The sequence below is a fragment of the Sparus aurata genome, chromosome 22 (assembly GCF_900880675.1).
Source record: "Sparus aurata chromosome 22, fSpaAur1.1, whole genome shotgun sequence".
Lineage (NCBI taxonomy): Eukaryota > Metazoa > Chordata > Actinopteri > Spariformes > Sparidae > Sparus > Sparus aurata.
In genome coordinates this window covers 7956784-7979488 of record NC_044208.1, presented here as the reverse complement: position 1 = coordinate 7979488, position 22705 = coordinate 7956784, and the positions used below count along the sequence as shown (strand labels likewise).

At 39.9% G+C, this 22705-nt stretch overlaps 1 protein-coding gene across 1 annotated transcript in view; it reads right to left on the bottom strand.

The window, feature by feature from the left end:
• Window positions 1–22705, bottom strand: part of LOC115574580 (CNK3/IPCEF1 fusion protein-like) — a 56518-nt gene that overhangs the window by 24334 nt on the left and 9479 nt on the right. Inside the window, exons 2-6 of the mRNA XM_030406211.1 lie at window positions 15617–15780; window positions 9865–10067; window positions 6317–6404; window positions 2790–2831; window positions 67–186 (exon numbers count right to left, since the gene is read on the bottom strand). Coding sequence (XP_030262071.1) covers window positions 67–186; window positions 2790–2831; window positions 6317–6404; window positions 9865–10067; window positions 15617–15780 — 617 coding nt within the window. The remainder of the gene's footprint in view (window positions 1–66; window positions 187–2789; window positions 2832–6316; window positions 6405–9864; window positions 10068–15616; window positions 15781–22705) is intronic.

Sequence of the window (22705 nt, the reverse complement as noted above, 5' to 3'; positions counted from 1 at the left end):
CTCTGAATGTAAATACTGATGTCCCTATGTATATATACTCTGTTCTACTGTATTTTCTCAGCTCACCAGTCCCTCGCCAGGCTTGACGTTAGTGATGTGCACCTCCTCCAGACAGGCCAGCTCGCTCTTTGAGGGGTCAGAGGTCGCCTGCACGGTCTTCTCGCAGACGCCGTTCAGAGCTCGAGACTGAAACACATGCAAGGATACAGACAAACAGCTCAATGTCAACAGTTGATGGTTCCAGGTTCTCAAAATGGAAGAACTGCTACTTTTCTCGTGTATGGAGGACTAAAAACTGCCAAAATAAGAAAAAGAAAGACAGAAGTCACCATTTTACTTAATAAATATGCCGTAAACTGCACCACAAGTAACACTGAAATTAGCTTTACAAACTAAATATAGGCATTAATCAACATCTAAAATGCGACATTAAGTTTGAATTTGTTTCTGTATTAATTTTCTTTTGTATATATTCACCTATGTATCAACTTTACCATTTAACTTTACATTTTATTGACAAATTTAGTCATTTTTAGTTTATCTCTGGATTTATTATCATTTTTTTATTTGATTGATTTTTTTGATTAGTTCCTGATATTGGATGCTCAGCTCCCCTATATTCTTGGTCTACCGTATATTACATTATTTTGGTCAAGAAATTAAAGCATTTTTAAGGTGTCACTCTGGGCTCTAGGATTAATGACTTGTCAAGAATGTACTGGTATTTTTCATCCTTTCTTCTTCTTCTAGTCTAAAAGATTAAAAGATTATTAAAAAAATAATCTGCAGATTTAACAATAATGACGTTTTGTCAATTGTTAGTGTAAAAACACATTGCAACATTGCATCGTTTGAGTCAAATCTTTCCTATTTGGACCAAAATTCCCTAACCCAGAAAACCTCTTAAAGATTTTAAGAGAGGAAGTCAGCGGCAGCACGGTGGTCTCACACCAGCTTCCCCTCTGATGACTGTTAATGCTGAAGAACTACCTGCTGTGCAGCACTAAAGCTTCCTGTCCCTGACCTCTGACCTCTGACCTCTCTGTGTTGAATGGAAAAGGCAGAAATAGAGTGATGAAGTCCTCAGAAATCAGAGCAGGTCACATCATAAACTCTCTAAATGCTGCAGCAGTGTAGTTTGTGTTTACAACAGACAGGAGGAGGATCTTCAACACAAACCGAACACAGTCTTGTGTAATACTGATGAGACGCTGAAGCCCAGCAGGAGGTCTGAGCCCAAGGGAAGCTGGGAGGTGCTCAGGAAAACAGAAGTCAACAGGAAATTACAAATAAACCAGGAAAGCATGCTACTTAGGAGAGTTAATCCCTTCTTTGTCTTTTGATTTGCAATTTTTGGTCATTCTTATGCACGTTTTTTTCAGTTTTGTTACATGTCTGTAGTCACACAAAACTTCATGGCTGTCGCAGCTTTTTTGTGCTCGAGGTTCCTGCTACTTTATCTTTCTTTGTAGTGTTTCCCGTTTGGTAACCTGGACAAACAAACTGAAGTGAAGCCTTTCACTGAGGAACAGAACCGAAACACCCACAGTGTCGTTAGAAGTGAGAAAGAGTATGAAAAACTACAGGAAAGAGACTGACAGCAGAAATATCTGTGAATTGGACAATGTTTAGCTGAAATGGTAACCATCACTCCATGTTATATATATTGGAATATTGGTTTTATTGTTTGGGTAAATGTTGAGTTTTGTTATTTATGTGAAGTAGTGGACGTCTTGAGACACAAGATAAAGTATAGAAGAGGATTCTGACAGTAAAGTGAATCAAATTAAATATCAAAAGAGAAAAGATGAGTGAATAACACCGCCGAGGAGGTTTTCTTTTCACCTGTGTCCATTTGTTTGTTTGTTGGTTGGTTTGTCAGCAGGACTGCACAAAAACTATGAAAGGGATTTCCACTTAACTCAGTTGGAGGATGTGTCTCGGCCCAGGATAGACCCCATTAACATTTGGTGTGGATCCAGATATAGGACACATCCAGGAATTACTTTCTCACTTTCTTTAACATTAAGTGTGTTTTGAAAAGTTTCTTAATTTCTTGGGAAATAATGCATGGCTCTTGTTAAAAAAATTAATAAAAATCTGGCATTTTTAGGTGGATGAGAAGATCAATACCACTCTCATGTTAATATGAAGCTGAAGCCAGGAGACAGTTAGCTTAGCATTAAGACTGGATACGGGAAGCAGCTAGCCTATTTCTGTCTGAAGGCCTATCCAGCACCTCTACAGCTGAACAATTATAACAATTAAAATGTCACTTTTAAAGTTAAGAAAACACTTATAACAAACAGTCAAAGGAATAACATAGTTAATACAAGTGTACAGCATTTTGAGGATTTTTAAGGAAACTGTGTGACTTAACAGCCCTTTAAGTGGCTCCTGAAGAGTCACAAGAACACCAGGATGTATTGATTAATGCGACTAAACCAAAACATCAGTCTGAGGTCGTGAGGTCGCATCAGAATCCAAGTGAAAGTGATTTAACACCAGCTGATTCAGTATTCCGAGAACAACAGCACAACCAACAGGAAGTGTTATCTAAGACAGGAAGTGGACGGTCCTGAGCTGAATAAACAAACCTGCAGGTTCACACACACACATACACACAACCACGGGACACAGGACACCCAGCGGAAGACAGGAAAAGGAAATATGTGTTCCACCGACTCTGTGTCTGTGTGTCTATCTGTGTGTGTTTGTGTGCATGTGTGTTTTCCGATTGGCATCTCCAAACATCCAAACCGGAGGGAAAAAGGAGAAACGATGCTCACCACTTCAAGAATCTTCTCCTCGATCTCATAAACAGTGCAGTCCTGCAATCAAACAGACAGAAAGACAGACCGATTGACTGACTGTAAAAGAATCACAAACATCTGGATTTTCATCAACATAAGCCTGTGAAATAAGTGGACCCTATTTCAAAACTCCAGTTTCAGTTCAGACAGATAAAGAATAAAACAGTTAAATGAGTGTGATGTGATTTATTCCTCTGATTTTGTGTTTTTATTTGTAAGAGAGACGGTATAAAAAAAACAATAAGACTCAAGTTATCCTCGTAAATGAGGATCAGAAAGTCTTTTCCTCTCCACTGTACAGTCAAACACAGTTCAAACTACCAGAACTTTACTTCTGATTTGAGTCCAGGTGAAATGTTTATAAATGCAGATCAGCGGTGGCTGAATTGGTCACGTCCTCAGTGATATTTCTGGGAACCTCAGGAGTTTATTGGTTGGACATGAAGCAATTTGAAGACGTCATTTTTATTGTCATTTTACAGACCAAACAATTAATCATGGAAATACTCAGCAGGTTAATCGATCATGAAAGTAATCGATAGTTGCAGCCCTAAACAAAACATATTTTATCATATAATGTGATTAGGCATTTTTTGGGGGCAGAAAGGCTGTACGCTCAGGAGGGTTTGTTCGCCTCGTCTCCCTGTGTGTCTTGATTCTTGACAGCTGCCGCTGTACGATCGACACTGCCCCTTTGTGGTTCACCATCTCTCTGTTTTCTATTTGAAATCGGGAAGGTGTGGGTGCACGACATGATCCATCGGAGACAAAAATATGGTTAATATTATCGCCTCGCCCAGGACAAAGAAGATGGAGCGCTCTGAAAATCAACGCTGCGTCTTTTCTCTGATGGCCACCTGCTGCCACAGACGCTCACTCCTAAAAAAAGACGCTGGCGCTCGGAAAAAAAAACGCCATTTGGACACAGGACCTTCTTCATGTGTTATTTTGCATTACTATTATTAATTCATATAAATACACATGCTTGTTGTGTTTTGTTTTTTTGTACATTTATTTTAGGTGAGGTTTGTTCAGACAATGAGTTTCTATCTCACCCCTCCTGCATTTTACTTGTATTCTAACTTTTCTTGTTTTATATATAAAAGTGCAAATAAACTTAAGCTAAATAAAACTATAACATCAGAATGCTTTCATTGGCTCTGATGTTGTGGCCGTGGCTCCAGTTTTTTGTCTCTTGTGTAAAATCATTACATTCAAGTCATTTAACAAAACTCCTTAGACACTTCTTAACAGCTGAATAAATTCAATTCCAATCGCTGCGTGATAGAACTTTTTACTTGCTTCTGTTGTGACTCAAAAAAAGATGGCTGACAGAAGAGACGTGTCCCAGCTTGATTTATGATATTTTTGGAACTTTTGAAAGCTCCCTGCAGAGCCACAGAAGACAATAAACAACTGTTGTCACAGACTTGAGTATCACTCCTCCTGACAGTAAACTGTACTTCATGAGTACAATCTGTGGAGAGCTTCTTCACTATGTTATAACCCAGATGGTTCTGATAGCCTGCATGAGAGGCACAAACTGTAAAAAACTGCAGATTTGGTAAAGAAAAATAAATAAATAAGTATGCAGAATAGTGACTAAAAAGCAGTTTTATGCCGTTTATCTTGTCAATACCAACATTCAACATTCAGACACATTCCAGAAACAAAAACATAATTTAGTTGTTTTTAAAAATAATTAAAATTCAAGTTAAAATTCAAACAATTTTGAGCCCATCACACGAAATGACACAGTTTCCCTTTTCACAAGCCTGTCTGTGTGACTGTGGTAAACAGATACGGGATGGGAATCAGCGGGAAAACAAATATTTGAGAAATGACAGCCTTCAGGAGAGTGAAACCAGAGGGAGCGACCGCAAACGCCTCCCAGAGACACTGAGAGGATTCCTCCTGCGGTCAGAGAAATAACAGCTCCCTGCAAACGGGCTGACAGGATGATTGCATGACAGCGCGGCGGGGCGACGCCTCTGCGCTGCGCTCGCATGACGGGAGGCGACACGCTGCAGCACACATCCAACTGAACAACTTAAATCCTAAAAACTACTTTCCACATTCCACCTGTCTATATCGCTGCTGGAATCGTGTGCCTTTTCAAGATTTTAACACAAATTCAAAACAGCATTTTAAACCAAGTAGAACAATCACAACTTTCCAGTAAATGTCTTCTAAAGCTCAACAAAAGGAAGGTCTCATAAATGTTTACAAGTTTACTGCCATGTTCAGACAAGGGTTCACCTGCTGTGAAAAGAGAAGGTTGGCTCTTAAAGCTGCTATAATTCAGGGTATTTTGACGCGATGAGCGCTTTGCCGGCCGACACGTCACGTTTGACAGCTCAATAGTCAACAACAGTTCAACCTGAACAGACAAGAAGCAGCAACAAGAAGAGGTGAAGAAGAAGTGAACGTCTGATCGGCAAATGATTTGACGGATACAGCAAAGTTCTCCCTCCGTTACTAACAAACCAAGTGATGTAACTTAAATTAACTTAAATATCCCCTCCACACAAATAGTGCAGCATACATACAAGTTATTTGGTGTATATCTAACATTATATTATATTATTATAGGGAGAAGGAGAAGCACAGGATTTTCAGCCAGGAGACCTTTGTTTGTGTCCATTGCGAAATAAAGCGCATAAATGTTAAGTTACGTCACGCGTATGAGAAATATACAGTATATAAAGCAGTTATTGTAATCCAAACGATGAACACAACCGAGAAGTTTTGTTGCCTGAACCTAACCAACCACCCTCCGACTTCACCTTCAGCCCATTCTCAGATTTGCATTTGTGGAAAATGTTTTTTTTTAGCTCAGACTCAGCTACTTCTGCAAGTTTAAACCAGTCACAGATTAATTCCTCATCTGGATGTTTGAAAGCTACACCAGAACAAACCTGTTACAGACTGAATCATCACCAGAGGACACAAAACAAACAAAATGTGTTCAAATATATTTAGGACCTGGATATGATTTCACTTTTCCTCCTGGCCTTGAACTGCTCATGTCTCTCGTGCTTTAACTTTAACTACTTTTTCCAAAGATAACAAATATGTAAGACTTAATTTTAGGAAACGTATGTAAAATAATGCACAAGAAATGTTCTGAAATACAAATCGAGGGCAAAATCAAAGGATCAACAAGTTAAAATGTAATAACTGCCTCTTGTTCTTGCTTGTTTTGGTTAAACTCATATCTGAAAGAGATTCATCATCGGAAAGGACTTTGTACATGTAAACAGGAGTTATCTGTTTCATTATCATCATCAACATCAAAGCCTGAAAATAAACAGTCCCAGAGGGTCACAACATGACAGTTCATGACCTGCTTCAGTTCTCTGATGTCCCTTCGACACACAACACATCGGACTCATCTCTTCCAGCATCGGAGACGATGTTCTAAACAACGAATCTCGGGAAATCAAGCAGAAACGTCCCCAACACCATCAACACCACCACGGGGATGTTTGAGCCTCACTGACCTTCTGGACGGTGGAGGTGAGCTCCAGGCACAGCTGGATGATTTTGCTCTTGGTGGAGGTGAAGTCGTTGGCGCTCGTCAAAGGAGTCCTGCAAAAAGACAAAACATAGATGCAATTACAGTGCGATGACCTGGAGTAAAACCATGAGCCCCTGCTGCTTCTGTCAGCAGTTGGAAGGGTCGGAACGAAATAGCCAGATTCATGGCATTCAAACTTGATGATTATAATGTCAAATGACATGGTAACATTTGTTAGCGCGAAACCTCTGGATATTTTTTAACAAGGTATCAGTTCATTTCCTGTCAGTCTGTGGTTATAAAACTACATGCGTGTTTTTGACAAGACAGCTGCCAGACTTGTGTTCAAGACAGCGATCCAGTATCTGTAAGCATGAAATCATTTCCCAGACAGTTTGTGGCAAAACAAAGTTGACATGTGAACTGTTTGAGACTGCTTTTCAAAATGTGCGAGCATTAAACCTCTGGATGTCGGGTTAGTTCTGGTAAAAAAAAAAAATAAAAAAAAAACATGTATCATTATTTTTGACGAAATTGCTGCCAGAGACCACTGTTGGACACAGCATTTTAACGAGACAGCGGGACATTTTCCAGCTGGTTTGTGGCAACAGAACTGGACATTTTTTGATGAGACGACTGCAAATGAGAGACCACTGTTGGAGACGGCATTTCAACATCTACTGGTGTGAAACCACTAAATGTTTTTCAAGGAGACATCGGGACTTTTTTTTTTTTTTAAATGGTTTGTGGCAACATAACTGATATTTTTGACAGGATGTCTGCCAAACTGTAGTGTAAGTGTGAAACTTGAAAGTGTGAATATTTTTGACCAAACGTTTGACATTTTCCAGCTCTATCTGTGGCGACAAAACCGGGCGTTTCAAGCCAAAACATGACCTTTTTTCCTTACTCTAATCATGTCATTTTTATGCTTAACATAACCAGAGCATAAACACGGCGATCTCACAATATAAGTTTGAAAAGAGAAATGGAAGAAATGTAAAGTTTCAACATGTCTGTTGTTTGGAGAAGTGGGTTGCTCAGCCAAAGCTCGGGGAGTTTCTGGGGTAAAAGTTTCAGTTACAGGAGTCAGAATCTCCCATATTAACTTCTGTGAACATCATATCCCTATTTTAAGCTTCTTCAGCTCAATAGTTCTGATTGAGAGATACATTTTATTTCAACATCTTTCATTATCTTACGCTGCTTAAAGCGAAACTCTCGCCAAAAAGCAACCGAGGCTTTATTGCAGCTCCTGCGCGTTGCTGTCATGGCAGGCAAAAAGTGTCGATCCCTGAGTGCGACCTGACAGGCACGCTTGAGGAGCGATTCACCATTACTCTCCTGCCTGTCAGGTCGCACTCGGGGATCGAAACTTTTTGTCTGGCATGACGGCAACGCGCAGGAGCTGCAGCAGCTAACGTGAGTAGTTCAAAAACCTTCTTTTTCATAAACTCTGTGTACACAAACAATGTTCTCAATGCTCTTGTTCATGAGTAGAGACCCTGGTGATGCTACGAGCAAAGTTTCATGTTGTGTCGAGCCTTTTTAGTGTTCTAAAAATAGTGATTTTGATGCTAGCGTGTCCTGCCCCATGCACTCCCGTTCAAAATTAATGTGCCCAAAACCGAAACTACGGTAAATCTTTAAAGAGCCTCTTTCGTCGTAATTATGCTTTCACACAAAGATTTGACTCGTATTCAATCCCAAATAAAGCCTCGGTTGCTTTTTGGCGAGAGTTTCGCTTTAAGTCTTTTCAAAGTTGCGGCCTCCAAAAGCTGCAGATCTCAACCGGACCTGAAGTTTTGTTTCTAGCAATTGTCCAGACTCCAAATGGCATATGGAGGCGATATGAGATTCAGATTCAATGAAACGAGCTTCATCTCGAGGAGCGTTTGAGTGATCGGACACACGACAGATGTCAGGTGCGTTATGAGCGTTGGTGCAGTGACTTGTCAGTGTTTAACAGCTGCAGCGAGCAGGAATGTTGTTCAAGCTGATACAAGCTGAGAAAAAGCCGAACGAGTCGAGAAGCAGACAGACAGCGCGCGTGTTAACGAGGACCAGCGCTAATAACTGTGAGTGTGAGACAGTGAGAGTGTGTGAGAGGCTGCTCTTTTACCACTGTTTTGTTTTCCTCTTACACACCTACTGGACCATAAAACTCATCACACATATCTGTTGTTTTCCATCGATGCTGAACTCGTCAAGTGTTTTCTTCATTAGCACATTAAGAATTCACTTCCTTTTTATGACGTGGTGTCTTCATGACCCTTTTTTGGGGTTTTGTAAATCTCGAAAGCACAATCCTTTTGGCTCCTTTAATGCATAATGTTTTTTGTGCATATACATAAAACAACAAAATGATTTTAATACAAAAACATTAACATTAATCTCTCTTGTATGGTCCTCATATACTGTGCAACCTACAGAAAGCCAGTTTCACAGATTCAGATACATTGGCTCAGGTTATCTAGATTTGTGATAAATGTTTTTTCGAGAGGCAACCTTAATACAGTTTGGCACTTTGTTCTGAATTTAATTTACAAATATCTGGGATAGTCAGGGGTCCTTAGAACAATCTGGGATGGTTATTAGATATACAGAAAGTGTCCAAATAGTTATCATACATTTGAATTAAATGCTCAACTTTAGACAGTCAAAACAACTTTTCTTTGAAAGTTAAACTGAGGAGGTGACAAAACAGTTCTTGAAAGTTTATTTATTTTGTATTTGATATATTCTTACTGTCAACATAATACAAATACTTTGTATACACACATGTTTAATAAATAATATTACGCCAACATTATTTTAGATAAGGATAAGGATTTAGGGTAGGAATGAAATGATGTTGAGGGAATAGTTTGACATTTTACATTTTCTAAAATATGTTGGTTTTTTTTTCTTTCTTTGATGCTGAGAGTTGGAAAGTAGATTGACAAATCTCTCATTCTGGCTTAGTTTAAAGCCACAATAGGTCATTCTTACAGTTTGGTTTATGTACATCTTTTAGCAAATTAGATATAACATGTCAGTCAGTGAGATTCAGAGCTTCTGGTAAAAGGGTTTCTGTTTGTTTCCCCTTTTCCAATCTTTGTGCTTAGCTAAGCTAACGATGTACTTGCTGTAGCTTTATTGCGCACAGTCAATCTGAGCGTCTCGACTGTTGGCAAAAAAGTGAATGTTCCCAAAATAATTCAGCTAGTGAAGATACAATATGTACACTTGTGGGACCTGACGCATTACTCCAGTGGATTTACATGATCATACAATTAAAATGGAAATATATTAAAATCCACCCGTTCATATGATATAAACAGGAAATTGGAGTGAGTAGAATGGCTGCCATGAGGGTTGAACATGCACCTGCATCATCATGTTTGTCCCACTGATTGACACATCAAATAAAACTCAATCTTTACCTCTCCCAACGCAAAAACACATCAAAGATTTCAGACAATGTGCGTGTGAGAGGTAGAGTAAATAGTTTGTATGTATAAATGACATCTATAAACGGAGCGCGTCTACCTGTCGAGCCAGGCCAGCAGACTCTTGGCGGCTCCGATCAGCTCGACCACGGCGGTCAGGAATTCATTGGAGGGCTGATGGGAGATCTTGCTGTGGTAGGCAGGGTTCTTCCTGCGCTGCGACACGGCGCTGTTCAGGCTGTGGTGCGCCGCTCTCATCTTCCCCACCAGAGTCTTCAGGTTGTCCGACTCCACACCGTAGTTCTGTCCGACCACAAATACAAATATAACATAGATATTCAATTTAAACATCATCAATACATTAATATACAGGACTCATTATGTTAAAGCTGTAGGGTGAAATATTATTAGTAGATGTGAAATCGATGTTGCTGTCTCGATCTTCTATCATACATCAGTGGTGTACTAAGTGCTCCCCTAACTAACTGTCATTCTCCAGCTGTGTTTTTTTATTCTTTCTCATATCTTCAGGGGTAGACCGGTAATCCCATCCTGAATTTTTATCCCGGAAGTAGTGACGGACTGTAGCTACCCTGTGTTGTCCCATCTAATTTAGTATTTTACCCTCCAGGCCAATCAACCAGCCACTGGGAATTCTCCTGTCCGGTCCAGGCCTGCATATCTTATTGTCCTTAGCATACCAATTTTGCTTATTCATTCGATTGCTCAGTTTTAATGCATAGTATTGTTTAAATTTGTATCTACACTTTATTGTAAAGCATTTTGATTAAAACCCGCTATATAAAAGGTGCTATACAAATACTGTTTATTATTATTACTGTTGTCTTCTTATCTTCCTTTATTGTTTCTATACTTTTATTTGTTTCTATTTTCGCATCACTTTTTCTGTAATTTTGCCTCTTTTATCGCTTTTATTCCTTTGACTTGTTATGACTCATATTGGTTTTTTGTGTTTTTGACGTTTTCGGTTCTGCCTTCTTGTTTTGAGTCACCTTGGACGAGGCTTCCTTGGGTTTGGCTCCACTGTTGAGTGCTTGTTCCGTAATGCTGTCTTCCTGAGTTTCCTGCATTTGCTTGACTGTCAAAGCACTTTGTAAACTCTGTCTTCAAAAGTGTTGTATAAATAAAGCTTATTATTATTATTATTATTATTATTATTAGGCCAGTTGTAGACAGGCTTCACTGGCTTTGAATTTTCTTCATAACTGATTTTAAAGTGCTGCTTCTGTAAAGCTCCAACTGCCCTGAGACGCCGAGACAATTTTCGCAATGCTCTAACCAGCTTATACATCCTATATCACTTAAACTGCTCGCTAAGTTAAAGGAGCACTCCGCAGTTTTGGGGAAGACATTTTAGTCAGATTGTCACTGACCGATTTTATTCTGCTTAAACAAACTAAATAAATAAACTCTCTATGTTTTCATGACTGAATAAACTGCTGTTGTGAAAAAAATGATTTGTATCATTTGCTGATGTTAAGTTCTAAATAAGATTCAGAGAACCAACAACCTCGATGAGCTCTGGTCAGGGAAACAACAGTCTTCACGTCATACACAGGAATGAGAGACTTTCATGACAACCGATCAACAACACACACACACACATACACACACACACACATTCCTACAGACCAGTCACCATAGAGATGATCTGACTAAAAAAACATTCCACACCACATTAACCTCACACAAACTAGACCCAAAGAGAGCCATTTCATGGTTTACTGATACAATAATACTAATAATAATCAATAATGTGACCAATAGATACGAATGTTCAATAAGGACTCATTGATTACTATAGTTACATATGAACAAAACAAAACTTTTTTTTTTTTTTTTCTCAACAAAGTCAGAATAGAGAAAGCTGCGGCTGGAACATCTCAATCATGCTTTTCTTCACATGAATCAGTTGATCAGTTAATCAATCACTCAATCAGGCAACAAATGTTATGCTGCACAAGGTACCAGGGGTCAGACAGCACACACCATGCGAAGTCATGTGTGCATCAGGACGCATTTTTCCATATTTTTTCCAACTAATCAATAACTTGCAGTTGATTAAAATTCTTCTTCTCGTCTCAACCGATCTGTGATTTATTCTGTCTGTCAGCTGACGTGTGAACACGCTGGCTCGCCTCAGGCAGCTCAGATGTTTGAGGTGTTGTGGCACTCAGAGCCAATCAAAACATCTGCAGCCGAACTGACGCTCCACCTGTCGACTCACTGCACTGTGAAAAAAAAAAAAATGTTTCAAATCCACCTGAACTGAACATGACAGGAGTTATAATCATGTTTCAGGTCAAACTTTAAACCATGTTGTGAAGTAAGATGATCTCATCCCGCCAGCAGCAGATACGTCAATCAGAGGAGAGCTCCGAAGTGAAGTTAGACTTTAGACACACGTGAGTCTTGCTTCAATGAACTGAAAAAAATTATATAAAAAATAAAAGCTTTTGCATCGAAAAACTGAAGACACACAGCTGAACAGAAACTCTCCTCTAGAGCTGCAGCTAAAAATTATTTTTTATCATTAATATTCCTCCTGATTGTGTTTTGTTTAGTCTATTTAATGTCAGATAATGTCAGATGTGATTAAAAGACTGATCAGAATATAAGGCGACATCTTCAGACGAGTCTGTCTGTTCTTCAGTCTGTGATAAAACACTTATGTCTGGAATATTAAAGTCAGAGCAGAGAAAGAGTCTCTGCTGATCATCGACAGCCAACGGAAACCGCTGCTGGAACAAAACTACAACGGCTCTCGGTGTGTGTGTGTGTGTGTGTGTGTGTGTGTGTGTGTGTGTGTGTGTGTCAGGGGAAGGGTGGGGGGTCTCTCTGACAGGTGGGAGGGGTCACATCTGTTTCCTGCTCCACACCAGAGAACAGTAAACTATGCGCTGCAAAAAATATCCACAACACGTCAGCTGACCTTCAATTCAGTTCGACAGGAAAACTCTCCCCGACACAGTCGAGCTGCTGCTGATTAAAGATCTATTCATGACTCTGTTCGGTTGATTTAGTTCATCTTTATTCATCAACAGCAGGGAAAAGGGGTGTGATCTCTCCTCGACTGCATGTTGTCACATGAATAAAGTTCTATACCTTCTATTTGCTGAGGAAGGCCATGGGATATGGGTGAAATAGTTTAGAATATACACAAATGAGCAAATACATCACTCTCCTTCATGTCAGTTATTCCAACCGGGACTGGGCGCTGTGGTCTGGCTTCGGTGAACTTACAGTTCTAAAAACTCATTTGAAGACACCGACATTCAAACGTCATTCAACCTGCTCATCGAGATTGGAGAGGACAGAAAGAAGGAAGGAGAGCACCAGAATAAATGTTTCTGCAAAGAGTGCATGTAGTAACTTTAAATTTCTCTATGTTGCAACTTTGCGTTTCTTTGGATTCCAATTAAAAAAAAAAATCTGGTTAGGTTTAGGCAGAAAAAACAATTAGTTAGGGTTTGTAAAAATATCATGTTTTGGCTTAAAATCTCTGGTTTCGTCTTGTATGACATCTACAAATTTGATCGCATCCATGGTTTGCAGAAACTTTTCAAAAACGTAAATATTCACTAAATATGCGAAAGAGTTCCAAGTTTCTCACTCACAGTTAAAAACACAACTTCAGAGTTTTCAATGTAATAACCAAAACTGTTGCTTATGTACTCAGTCAGTCACTGCAAGAAAATGATAGAGAAGATATCTTTTCCTGGCCTTTAAATGGATAATTCTGGTTATTTGAAGTGAGGGTTTATGAGGTACTGATACCATTGTAGACCTACCAAACTCCTTTAGAACAGTAATTTTACCTCGCCACAGGCGCTGTTTGCCTACTGTTGTGTTATTGTGTAACTTTGGTGAAGCCAAACCAACCCTTAAAAAAAGAGTAAGACCATAACAAAACAAAAACCTAATTGATCGAGGGAGTGGTAGACTGGTATGTTCTGTGGTCTATGAGGGAAAATTACTGTTTCTGTCAAAGGTGTCTGGTGGCTTGGGGGAAATCAGTTTGACAGCTTATTCCATGTAGCTCTGTTTCAAGTTAATGGGAATTTTGGATGTTCCCTTTTCTGAGAGGATTTCTGTAACCAGGCACTGCAAACTCTAGGTGTTTTTAGGTCGACCTCGCTTCTTGCTCAGTGTGCACTGGGAAAGACTGAACAGGATGGGCAGCAGACAGAAAAGACAAATCAAACTAAAATGTAATGTGTGGTCCATGGCTTCATGACTAAGCAGAAAGGCTGGCCCTAAGGAGGGATCAGTCGGAAGCCACTGAACTAAACTAAAGTTCAAATTGGGGCTCTTCTCTCTGCCTGCACACCCAGTAGAAAACCAGAGCCGCTGGAGTTGATCTGCCTTACTTCAAGATAACGTCCCCGTTTTATTTCCAACCAGCCGAGTCACATCAGAATGAAACTTATCTCAACTGATTACTGCATTTTCCGCGTAATTACTGGTTAAATGACTAACACTCTTTTGATGAATTCCACACCGCACTGAACATCTCTCTAATCTGACATTTTAAACAAATATCTTGAAATAAACATTGTATTCATTCATATTTCGTGTAAGAACAAATGCTTTACAGATCTTCAATAACACAACTTTACACAGTGGCTGTCTCATTGCTGCCGTCAGTCGTCCTTTTATTTCCACTGTTTGTCAGCGGTGACAGCAGAGTGTCAGGCTCCATTTTAAAAGGCTGCTGGATACCATTCATCCCAGTTGCACCAGTAAACCTCAGCGCTGACTGTAAATCCTCCTTTTCACTGTGACACAGACGGACAGAGCTCATAAACAGCTGACTGAGGGCTTCTGTCTGCGGGTCAACACTTTAACTGTTTCAGACTAAAAACAAATGTTTTGCTCTCGTCATGGGAGGTCGGCTTCAGCTGAGGCCAAACACTGTACCTCAAAATCATCACTTTAACACGTTTGCCTTTTTTCTTTTTTGCAATTTTTGCAAAATACTGTCAGTGTCACAGCAGGATGCCATGTTTTATTGTTGTCAATATGAAATATGGATATTAATTTTCTATTTTCTTTAAAAGACTTTTCCTTCAATCTGTGAACGACTCGCAGTTTTTTCAGTTTATCCCGTTGGTTTGAAGGATTTTTCTCTCAAGCCTTTTTGTTTTACAGCGTAGAGGTATTTAAGCCAGCAGTGTGGGGGCGTGTTGCCAAATCCGATAAAGATTTAACAGTGTGCATTTTATTTACATCAGCACATTCTCTGGCACTAGAGCCAGAGCCAGTATAAACCACAGCTATCAGCTGCCATGAGACTGGCAAATTCACACATTTGGAAAATATGTTGTTACTCTGCAGCTGTTGAACTTTATTAGACATTGACAGATGAAGACTGGTAGTCCTTTCAGTTAATTAGCCTCGAATAGAGTCATTATGATCAAATTCTGGTCTCGTGCATGTATTCTGCCACTGTAAAAACAGGGGAATGTCCCTTAACTCTCCTATAGCAGTGACTACAGCATGTAGTCACTAGTGGTACAACATGACTCCGCTGACTGCAGGTGACTGATAAAAGGAGTTTGGGTGAAGTCGGAATTCCAAAAAAGTCAGATGACTGGCTGAAACCTGAGGTGTGTGAAGCTTCCTCTGGCAGCTCTGTGGTTTTAACAGAAAACAGATGTTTGGACTGAGTTCAGGACTTCTGTCTGTGTCGCAGCATGCGCGAACTGAACTGTAGTTCTCACCCAGAAAGTTTTGGGAGTTTTTGGTCGTTGACTGTTAGGTAAACATGCCGGTCAGACGAACCAAGCCCATATAGCTACGATCACCGGTACACTGAATGGGTTACTGACCAGAGCGCAGAGGAGATCCACGGCCTCCAGCACGAGCTCCTGGTGTCCGACCCGCGACACGCCCAGAGACAGCAGCTCCTGGTGGGTCATCCTGAGCAGCCTCTCCCCGTCCACCTGCTGCTGCTGGAAGGACGGGATGTACTGCTGCAGGCTGTCGTCCAGACCTGAGGGAATAGGGAATAGGAACATTTACTCTAGTTAATCTGAATAATTTGCCATGAATGCATATGATAAAGAAGATGACATGTACTGTATATATGAGGGCAAACGATACTAAAACAGAGTTCCCTTTTCGGCAGCTGAGTTTCAGTGAGCGTTGCCTCTGTTATGATCCATTCAAGTTTGACAGCAAACAGAGCCGCTGAGTCAGCATTCACTTATTGACTCTTCCTGCTGATCCATCAGTGTGACGGCCAACAGCTCACACCGTCCTGCCACCTCACCACACCTCAGCTCAGGATCAGTCCAAGTTTATACAGACAGACAGTCCTTTGACCCCTGGCATCCATCACCATCAACTGTACCACGTTTGACTGTTAGTAAAAAGTTTGAAACCGTTCAGAGCATTTCCACCACCACCAAAATTTGTTTTTTTCACAGCTGGAACCAGAAATCAGTAGGTTTTTTGTCTTTTTTTTAGACCTGTAGTTTAACCAAAGTCGGCATGTCATATTCTGCAGGTCGATGTGGAATGCCCTCCGTTAATGATGCATCATAGATGACAACGGTTCCACTAACAGCTGGTGGGAAACGTGGGCTGGTTCGCTAAATAGCATGAAACTGGTTCAGGAACCAGAGCTCATTTGGTGGAAACTGTAATGTCCAGCATCTGATTATATTTATTCCAAATCCGTGCAGCCTTATTAAAATCCACTTATTTTAATAGAATTCTAACTAATATTTGAGAAGATTTAAATGCGGATTACACCAATTAAGCTGTCTGCAATCAATGAACAACAAAAGCATTAATTTTTACATACTTTTGCCCTTCAATAAATCCATCCTGCAAATACGTTTTGAGGGAAACACAAAGGCAAACAAATTCAATTTTCTACTCATTTAATGAGGAAATGCTGCTAATGAACGTACATGGCAAAAAAAATGTCTTTACTGAACATATCTGTGAAATGTTTGCTGACAATGTATTCCTGCCAAAAAAAGCAATCTTGCAATCTCTATCCACTCAATGTTAGAGGACGATCATGGTCTCTTTGAATTTCCCTAACTTAAATTTAACAGACTGGCCTGGACATGAACCCTGGACTCTATAATAACTCTAACTTCATAAATATGCAGTCATATATGTAATATCATTTCTAGGAGACAGGCTCGACCATTCTGGGCCCACAGGATTCCACCTTCAATCCCTGTGACCTCATCTGATCTTGAGCGAGACATGGCTAGCTCCGGCGGCGCCACTCTGTTCTCAACCCTGAACTGTGACCTCTGACCTTTGTGTGAAAGGCAGCAGCGGGAGATCAGATAAAAGAGTTCTCACCGCAGGATCAATGGAGGACCATCACCCACCATCCACCACATGACACGAATCAGAACCAGAAGACAAAACGTTTAAAAACAGGCGGTGACAGGATGAGTTAGGTTTGTAAAAAAAAATGCGTTGCGTCTGCAAGTGAAATGGTTTGCGGATTAATTGAACTGACAGAAAACTGATCAAAAATCTACTCTTCAAGGTTCTCAAATGTGATAATTTGCCGATTTTCTTGGTCTTCTTTTATTGTGAACTAAATATATTTTGGTTTTTGGACTAAAACAAGTCATTTTAAGATGTAACCTCAGACTCTGGAAAGTAATACAATCGTTTTTGAGAGGATTCAAAAGAGAAAATAATAAACGATACAGTTTTTTTGAGGCTTTTGTTGTTAAAATCCATCCAATTTTAAACTCAAACTTCCTTAAATACTAGTTAAAAGTAGAAGTTAAAAACAAAATGCCATTAAAACTGAATTGACGACCAACCACAGACAGACCGACAAACAGAAACCCCACTGCAGATGGTTTGGTGTTATCCTGAACTAAAAATACATGCAAGTTTGAGAGCGCTTTGTCCACCAAATGGCAGATGTTGTAAGGCCCTAAGAGCTGGGCCGGACATCAGTTGTCCAACAAAATGCCTGAGCTGGTGTGAACAGCGGAGAAGAAAAACAACTGCCCCTGCATGTGGTCATTAAAGTGTCCCAGAGAAGCTCTCACTCCTGTTTGTGTTCAGACGGACACACAGAGCGACAGATGGCCGACACTCAGGCTGCCAGCAGGGAGGAGAAATTCCTCCTTAACTAACTGCTGATGTGACACCTCAGAGCTTTCACCAGCCAACACCTCTGACACTGACCTGCATCAATGGCAACACACCCCGAGACACTGAGAGACTTATCACCATACAGAGAGAGGATTTTCATTTATTCATTTCTTTATTTTTAGCTACCAATGCTAAAGTTAGGGTAACAAATAAACCATCTGTTATTGGAGCTGAGAGGATTAGTCAATTAACCGATTAACTGAATAACCTATGACAGTTTTGACAAGCATTTAAGTCATCTATAGAGAAATATATCTGGTCATTGCTTCACAAATGGAAATGTTTGGCTTTTTTTTTAATGTCTTATACTGTATGCAACTAAAATGTGTAGTTGGGGGTTCTGGACTGTTCATCAGATAAAAACGTCGACTCCCCAGGCTATGGGAACCTCAGCCAAGAAGCCTGTGTTTTCATCCTTGTTTTTTTTTTTCTTTTGTTGATTGGTTTGTCATCAGGATTACACAAAAAACTACTGGACCAAACTTTTAACCAAACTTGGATTTTGATTTTATGGAGAAAAAAAATAGTTAGCAATAAATTGAGAAAATAATAAACTGCAACAGGCTTTTTCTTTAACTGGATGAAGTAGACTATGAAGTGAGTCCATCTAGAAGTTTCATTTAAGCTTTAACTTTGAAGAAGCATCCTTGCATCTAAACATATATACATTTTCTATTTCAATCCCAACAAAATTTCAATTTTGTCACACATCATGCGAAAAGGCAAGATGGGACGACAAATGAAAAAAAATGACTAATTGATTGATTCATGTTGGCAGCCTTGAACATCTACACTGAAGATCGTCTTTACTAGTTTGTTTTGGTTTCTGCTTGAGTTGAGCTGCAACAACAGATTAGCGATGTGAGTAAAAACACATGTTCTTCTTCGGCACGTTCCTGGAGGAATACCCAGTTTTAAACTTTTATGATATTCAAAGCCCCTGCCTGGAACACACCCCTTAATGATGAAATTATGAAAATATTTCAAAGAAGTCCCTTCATTGTTGTTTGTCAGAGTTGGACGGCGGTTGGCGAGAGTTTGCGGTGAACAGGAATGTGTTGGCGACAGCCTGGATCACATTACTGACACCCGAGGAGGCCGATAATCTCTCAGCTGCACAGCAGGGCCGGCTAAATGTCACGCGACAGCCAAATCACCTGCTAATGAAAGCATGACAACGGTAGTCCAAGCCTCCCCACGGAGAACAGAACCCCCAACAAGCAGAGCTGAGCTTCTGTTGGGTCTTTACGTGTGATTATTCATTCAACACGAGCAGAAGGTCCAGATTTGTAAAACAAATAAAGGTGAACTCTCCACTGGTAACCCTGCTTTCAATTTGGTTTAAAAATATGTATGAAGACATAATGTACGCCATGTAAGTAGAGGATACTTGATCCAACCTGAAAAAAAAAAGTGCATAAGCCAAAACAAATATAAAATAGAAACACCTCCTGGGTCTGGCACGGTCCCAACATCCAGAGCTGGATCCAATGTTCTCGTGAGAAATAAAAAGACAGTTGAGACATTTTTCTCATTCCACATTTTGAACGTTGAAGTTGGGTTGGCGCTGGGTAAAGCAACTTCAAGCGTCTGGCAGATGGCGAGGATCGAGCCGGGATCACAGCGCTGAAATACTGCCGAGCGGATTTTGGCTTCCGAGACGCTTCTCGAGCAGAAACGATTAAAGAAACACAGTGCAAAGAATACTGATCGGAGCAAGTTGTGCAACGTTAAGATGGTTTAAATGAACTTGAATAAACTTTGTTCTTCCTACTTAATTCTTTCACCATTCAGATGTTTGTGTTATATCAATGTTTAATTATGTATTTGGAGCAGTCTGTTTTTTTATATCAAAAACTGTGCTGTGCCTCAGACATACCTAGTCTCGAAACAGAGTGAGATCAGATCAAATTTTGAAGATTCACTTTCAAAGACATGTTAAGATGACCCAGAAAAGGATTCAAACATGCTGATCTGCACTGTGTAAACCGATTGAAAACAACCCATTACTACGAAATGCTCCTTTATTCTCACAATCACTATATTTTAATAATATAGACTGACTGAGTAGCTGAGCACGTTTCTGTTGCTCAATAACTGCTAAATCCTGAAGCCAAATAAACTTAAGTTCAGGGTCCCTACAAACATCCAGTCTTTTACCAGATCGTTATTTGCACATTTCATATGATATAGCCTACTCAATGAATGTGATTTAGTCATATTACCGTAGAGGATAGAGAAAGGTTGGTGCTTCTGTCGACGAATATCATAGAACATCTTTCCACAGACAGAAAAAAATAACGGCTACTCTAGGAATTCACTGGAATGATTGGACCTGGGTTTGGTGCTCTTGGGTAGTTGACAACAGCAACGGCGAACATTACTAGAATAATCATTAAAGATGATATTTTCTACGGCATGTTTCTTTCTGGTAATCACTTCCAGTATTTCAAAGCTTTCCAAAACGTATGAATAATGATCATACTATTATACATCATTATATATCAGTTATTCACAGCAGAACCGTTCCTCACCTTCTGTGATTTACCACAAAAAACGTGGTTTCTGTTTGAATCTGGAGCATTGGCCTTCAGTTGCTCTTTGTAAAGCACTTTGAAACCGACCCGTTTGTTGACAGAATAAATCAGATTCAACATGAAAACACACAGAGACTGATGAAAGTCCACAGATAATCTTGACATGACAACTTTATCGCTGACATCCGTTGCGAGTTTTTTGATCACACTGACACTATCTTGAGACGAGGCTGATGGCAGATTGGTGAGACTTTTACCCCAAGAAACAACATTTCCAGAAGCCCAGTTTCCACAGTTGTCTTTAGCGCCGATGTAACAAACGTTCATTTCTCCGCCTGTGGTCTCGTCTCCGACCAGTCTTGTGTTTGCAGACGCCTCGAGGCCTCTGCCCTCCACTCATTCAGCTGCTGGTGGGAAACTCTCTGTGTACCGACCGACAGCAGTGGGGGGAGAGAGTTTCACTTCTTACTGCAACGACAAAACCACCGCTTCACCTCAAAACCATCTAGACACAGTCAGTGCTTCCCCCACCTAATGCTGCAAACTAATTAGATTATGAATATCTGACGTCAATTGATATTACCGCTGCTGAATAATCTGTGGTATACGATATCAATGCAGTTGGTCGAAGATGCACTGACACCTGCATGTCTGTCTGCTGATCGTTATACTGCCCAAAAAAAAAGGGACAATCCTGATGATGCAGGATGACCCACATGAGGAAACTCAAACTCTGGTGACAGCAAGTCATGCAGATGCTTCTGATGTGTACGTTTATGTTTTTTGGTGTGACAAATAACTCAGAAGACAACAATCACTAGGGCAGCAACTAACACTTATCTACATTGTCAATAAATCTTCTGGTTATTTTAGCTATCAATCGTGTAATGGTTGTCTGATAGATATTTGATTTACAACAATATAAAAGCAGTACATTGTTACATTTTTAAAAGATGAAACAAGGGAATAATTGGCATATTTTGCTTGATACATAACTCAAAGGATCAGAATACTTGATACTTGCATATGATAGTGTTTGATTTATTGTTTTGGTTATAGTTATGCAAGTTAGGGCTGTAACTACTGATTAATTGTTTTAGCCCAAATCAAAAGACTCTTCATTCACTGTCATAAATGACAAGGAAAAGCAGAGAATGCTCACTTTTAAGAAGCTGGAACCGACTGATGAATGACTAAAACGACCGATCATGAAAAGCTGGCCACTCATTTTCTTTTAATGGACCAATTACTGCAGCTTTATCCATCACAAACACACACGGGATGAAAACGATCTCGTTCAGCTGTATAACGGGGGGATTACTCAACACACTGTAATGGACTTAATGATCTGCCAAAGTACACAGAGTATAATACGGACAATCCTGCACTCACGTGTTAACAGATGAACACGTTACAACGATCGCCAAATGATTTTAATCTAAATATTGTTATATGTGGCTTATACGGATTAAAACATCTCGACAACGTATTTGATCTATTGTATTGCCGTTTTGTTATCAGAAAGTCCTTCAGCCACAGAGAAGAAAGCCTCTCTTGTACTACTGTAAAACTCTGGACTTTGTTGACATGGTTACAGTTATTACCCATCCCCTGAATTCCTGCCTGACAGTAACTCAAAGTATTTATAAGGCCTGCTGATGATAAAGTGGGTGAGTGATCGGGCTCCAGTGAAACATGTGAGGCAGTCGGTAAAAAGAGCTGCAGGCGAAACTCCAGCTCTCATAAACAGTCCAGTTAATCATTTGTCACAAAGATCAAAACAAACAACATGTTCGACCTCTTTTTACACAGAGATATGACAGGACGTCACAAATCCTCCTCTCCTCTCTGAGAGAGAGCATCTGACAGACATTCATCATATTTACCGGTGCAGGAAGGGCTGCAACTAATGATCACTTCAATTATTGCATGAATCTGCAGTTAGTTTTCTTGATAAATCATTTGACTTATCTTAAAATGTCAGAAAATAGTAAAAAGGTGGCACCATCAGATGCCTTGTTTTTTTTTTTGACAAACACTCCAAACAAAGCGGCGATATGAAGTTTAAATTGACAGTTAAAACTAGAAGTTAAAGACAAAATGACATTAAAACTGAATTAATGACCAACCCCAGACAGACCGACAAACAGAAACCACACTGCAGGTGGTTTGGTGTTATCCTTATCCCCTTAGGGCCACATGGTATATAGACAAACGGATGTTGAAATCCGTGCT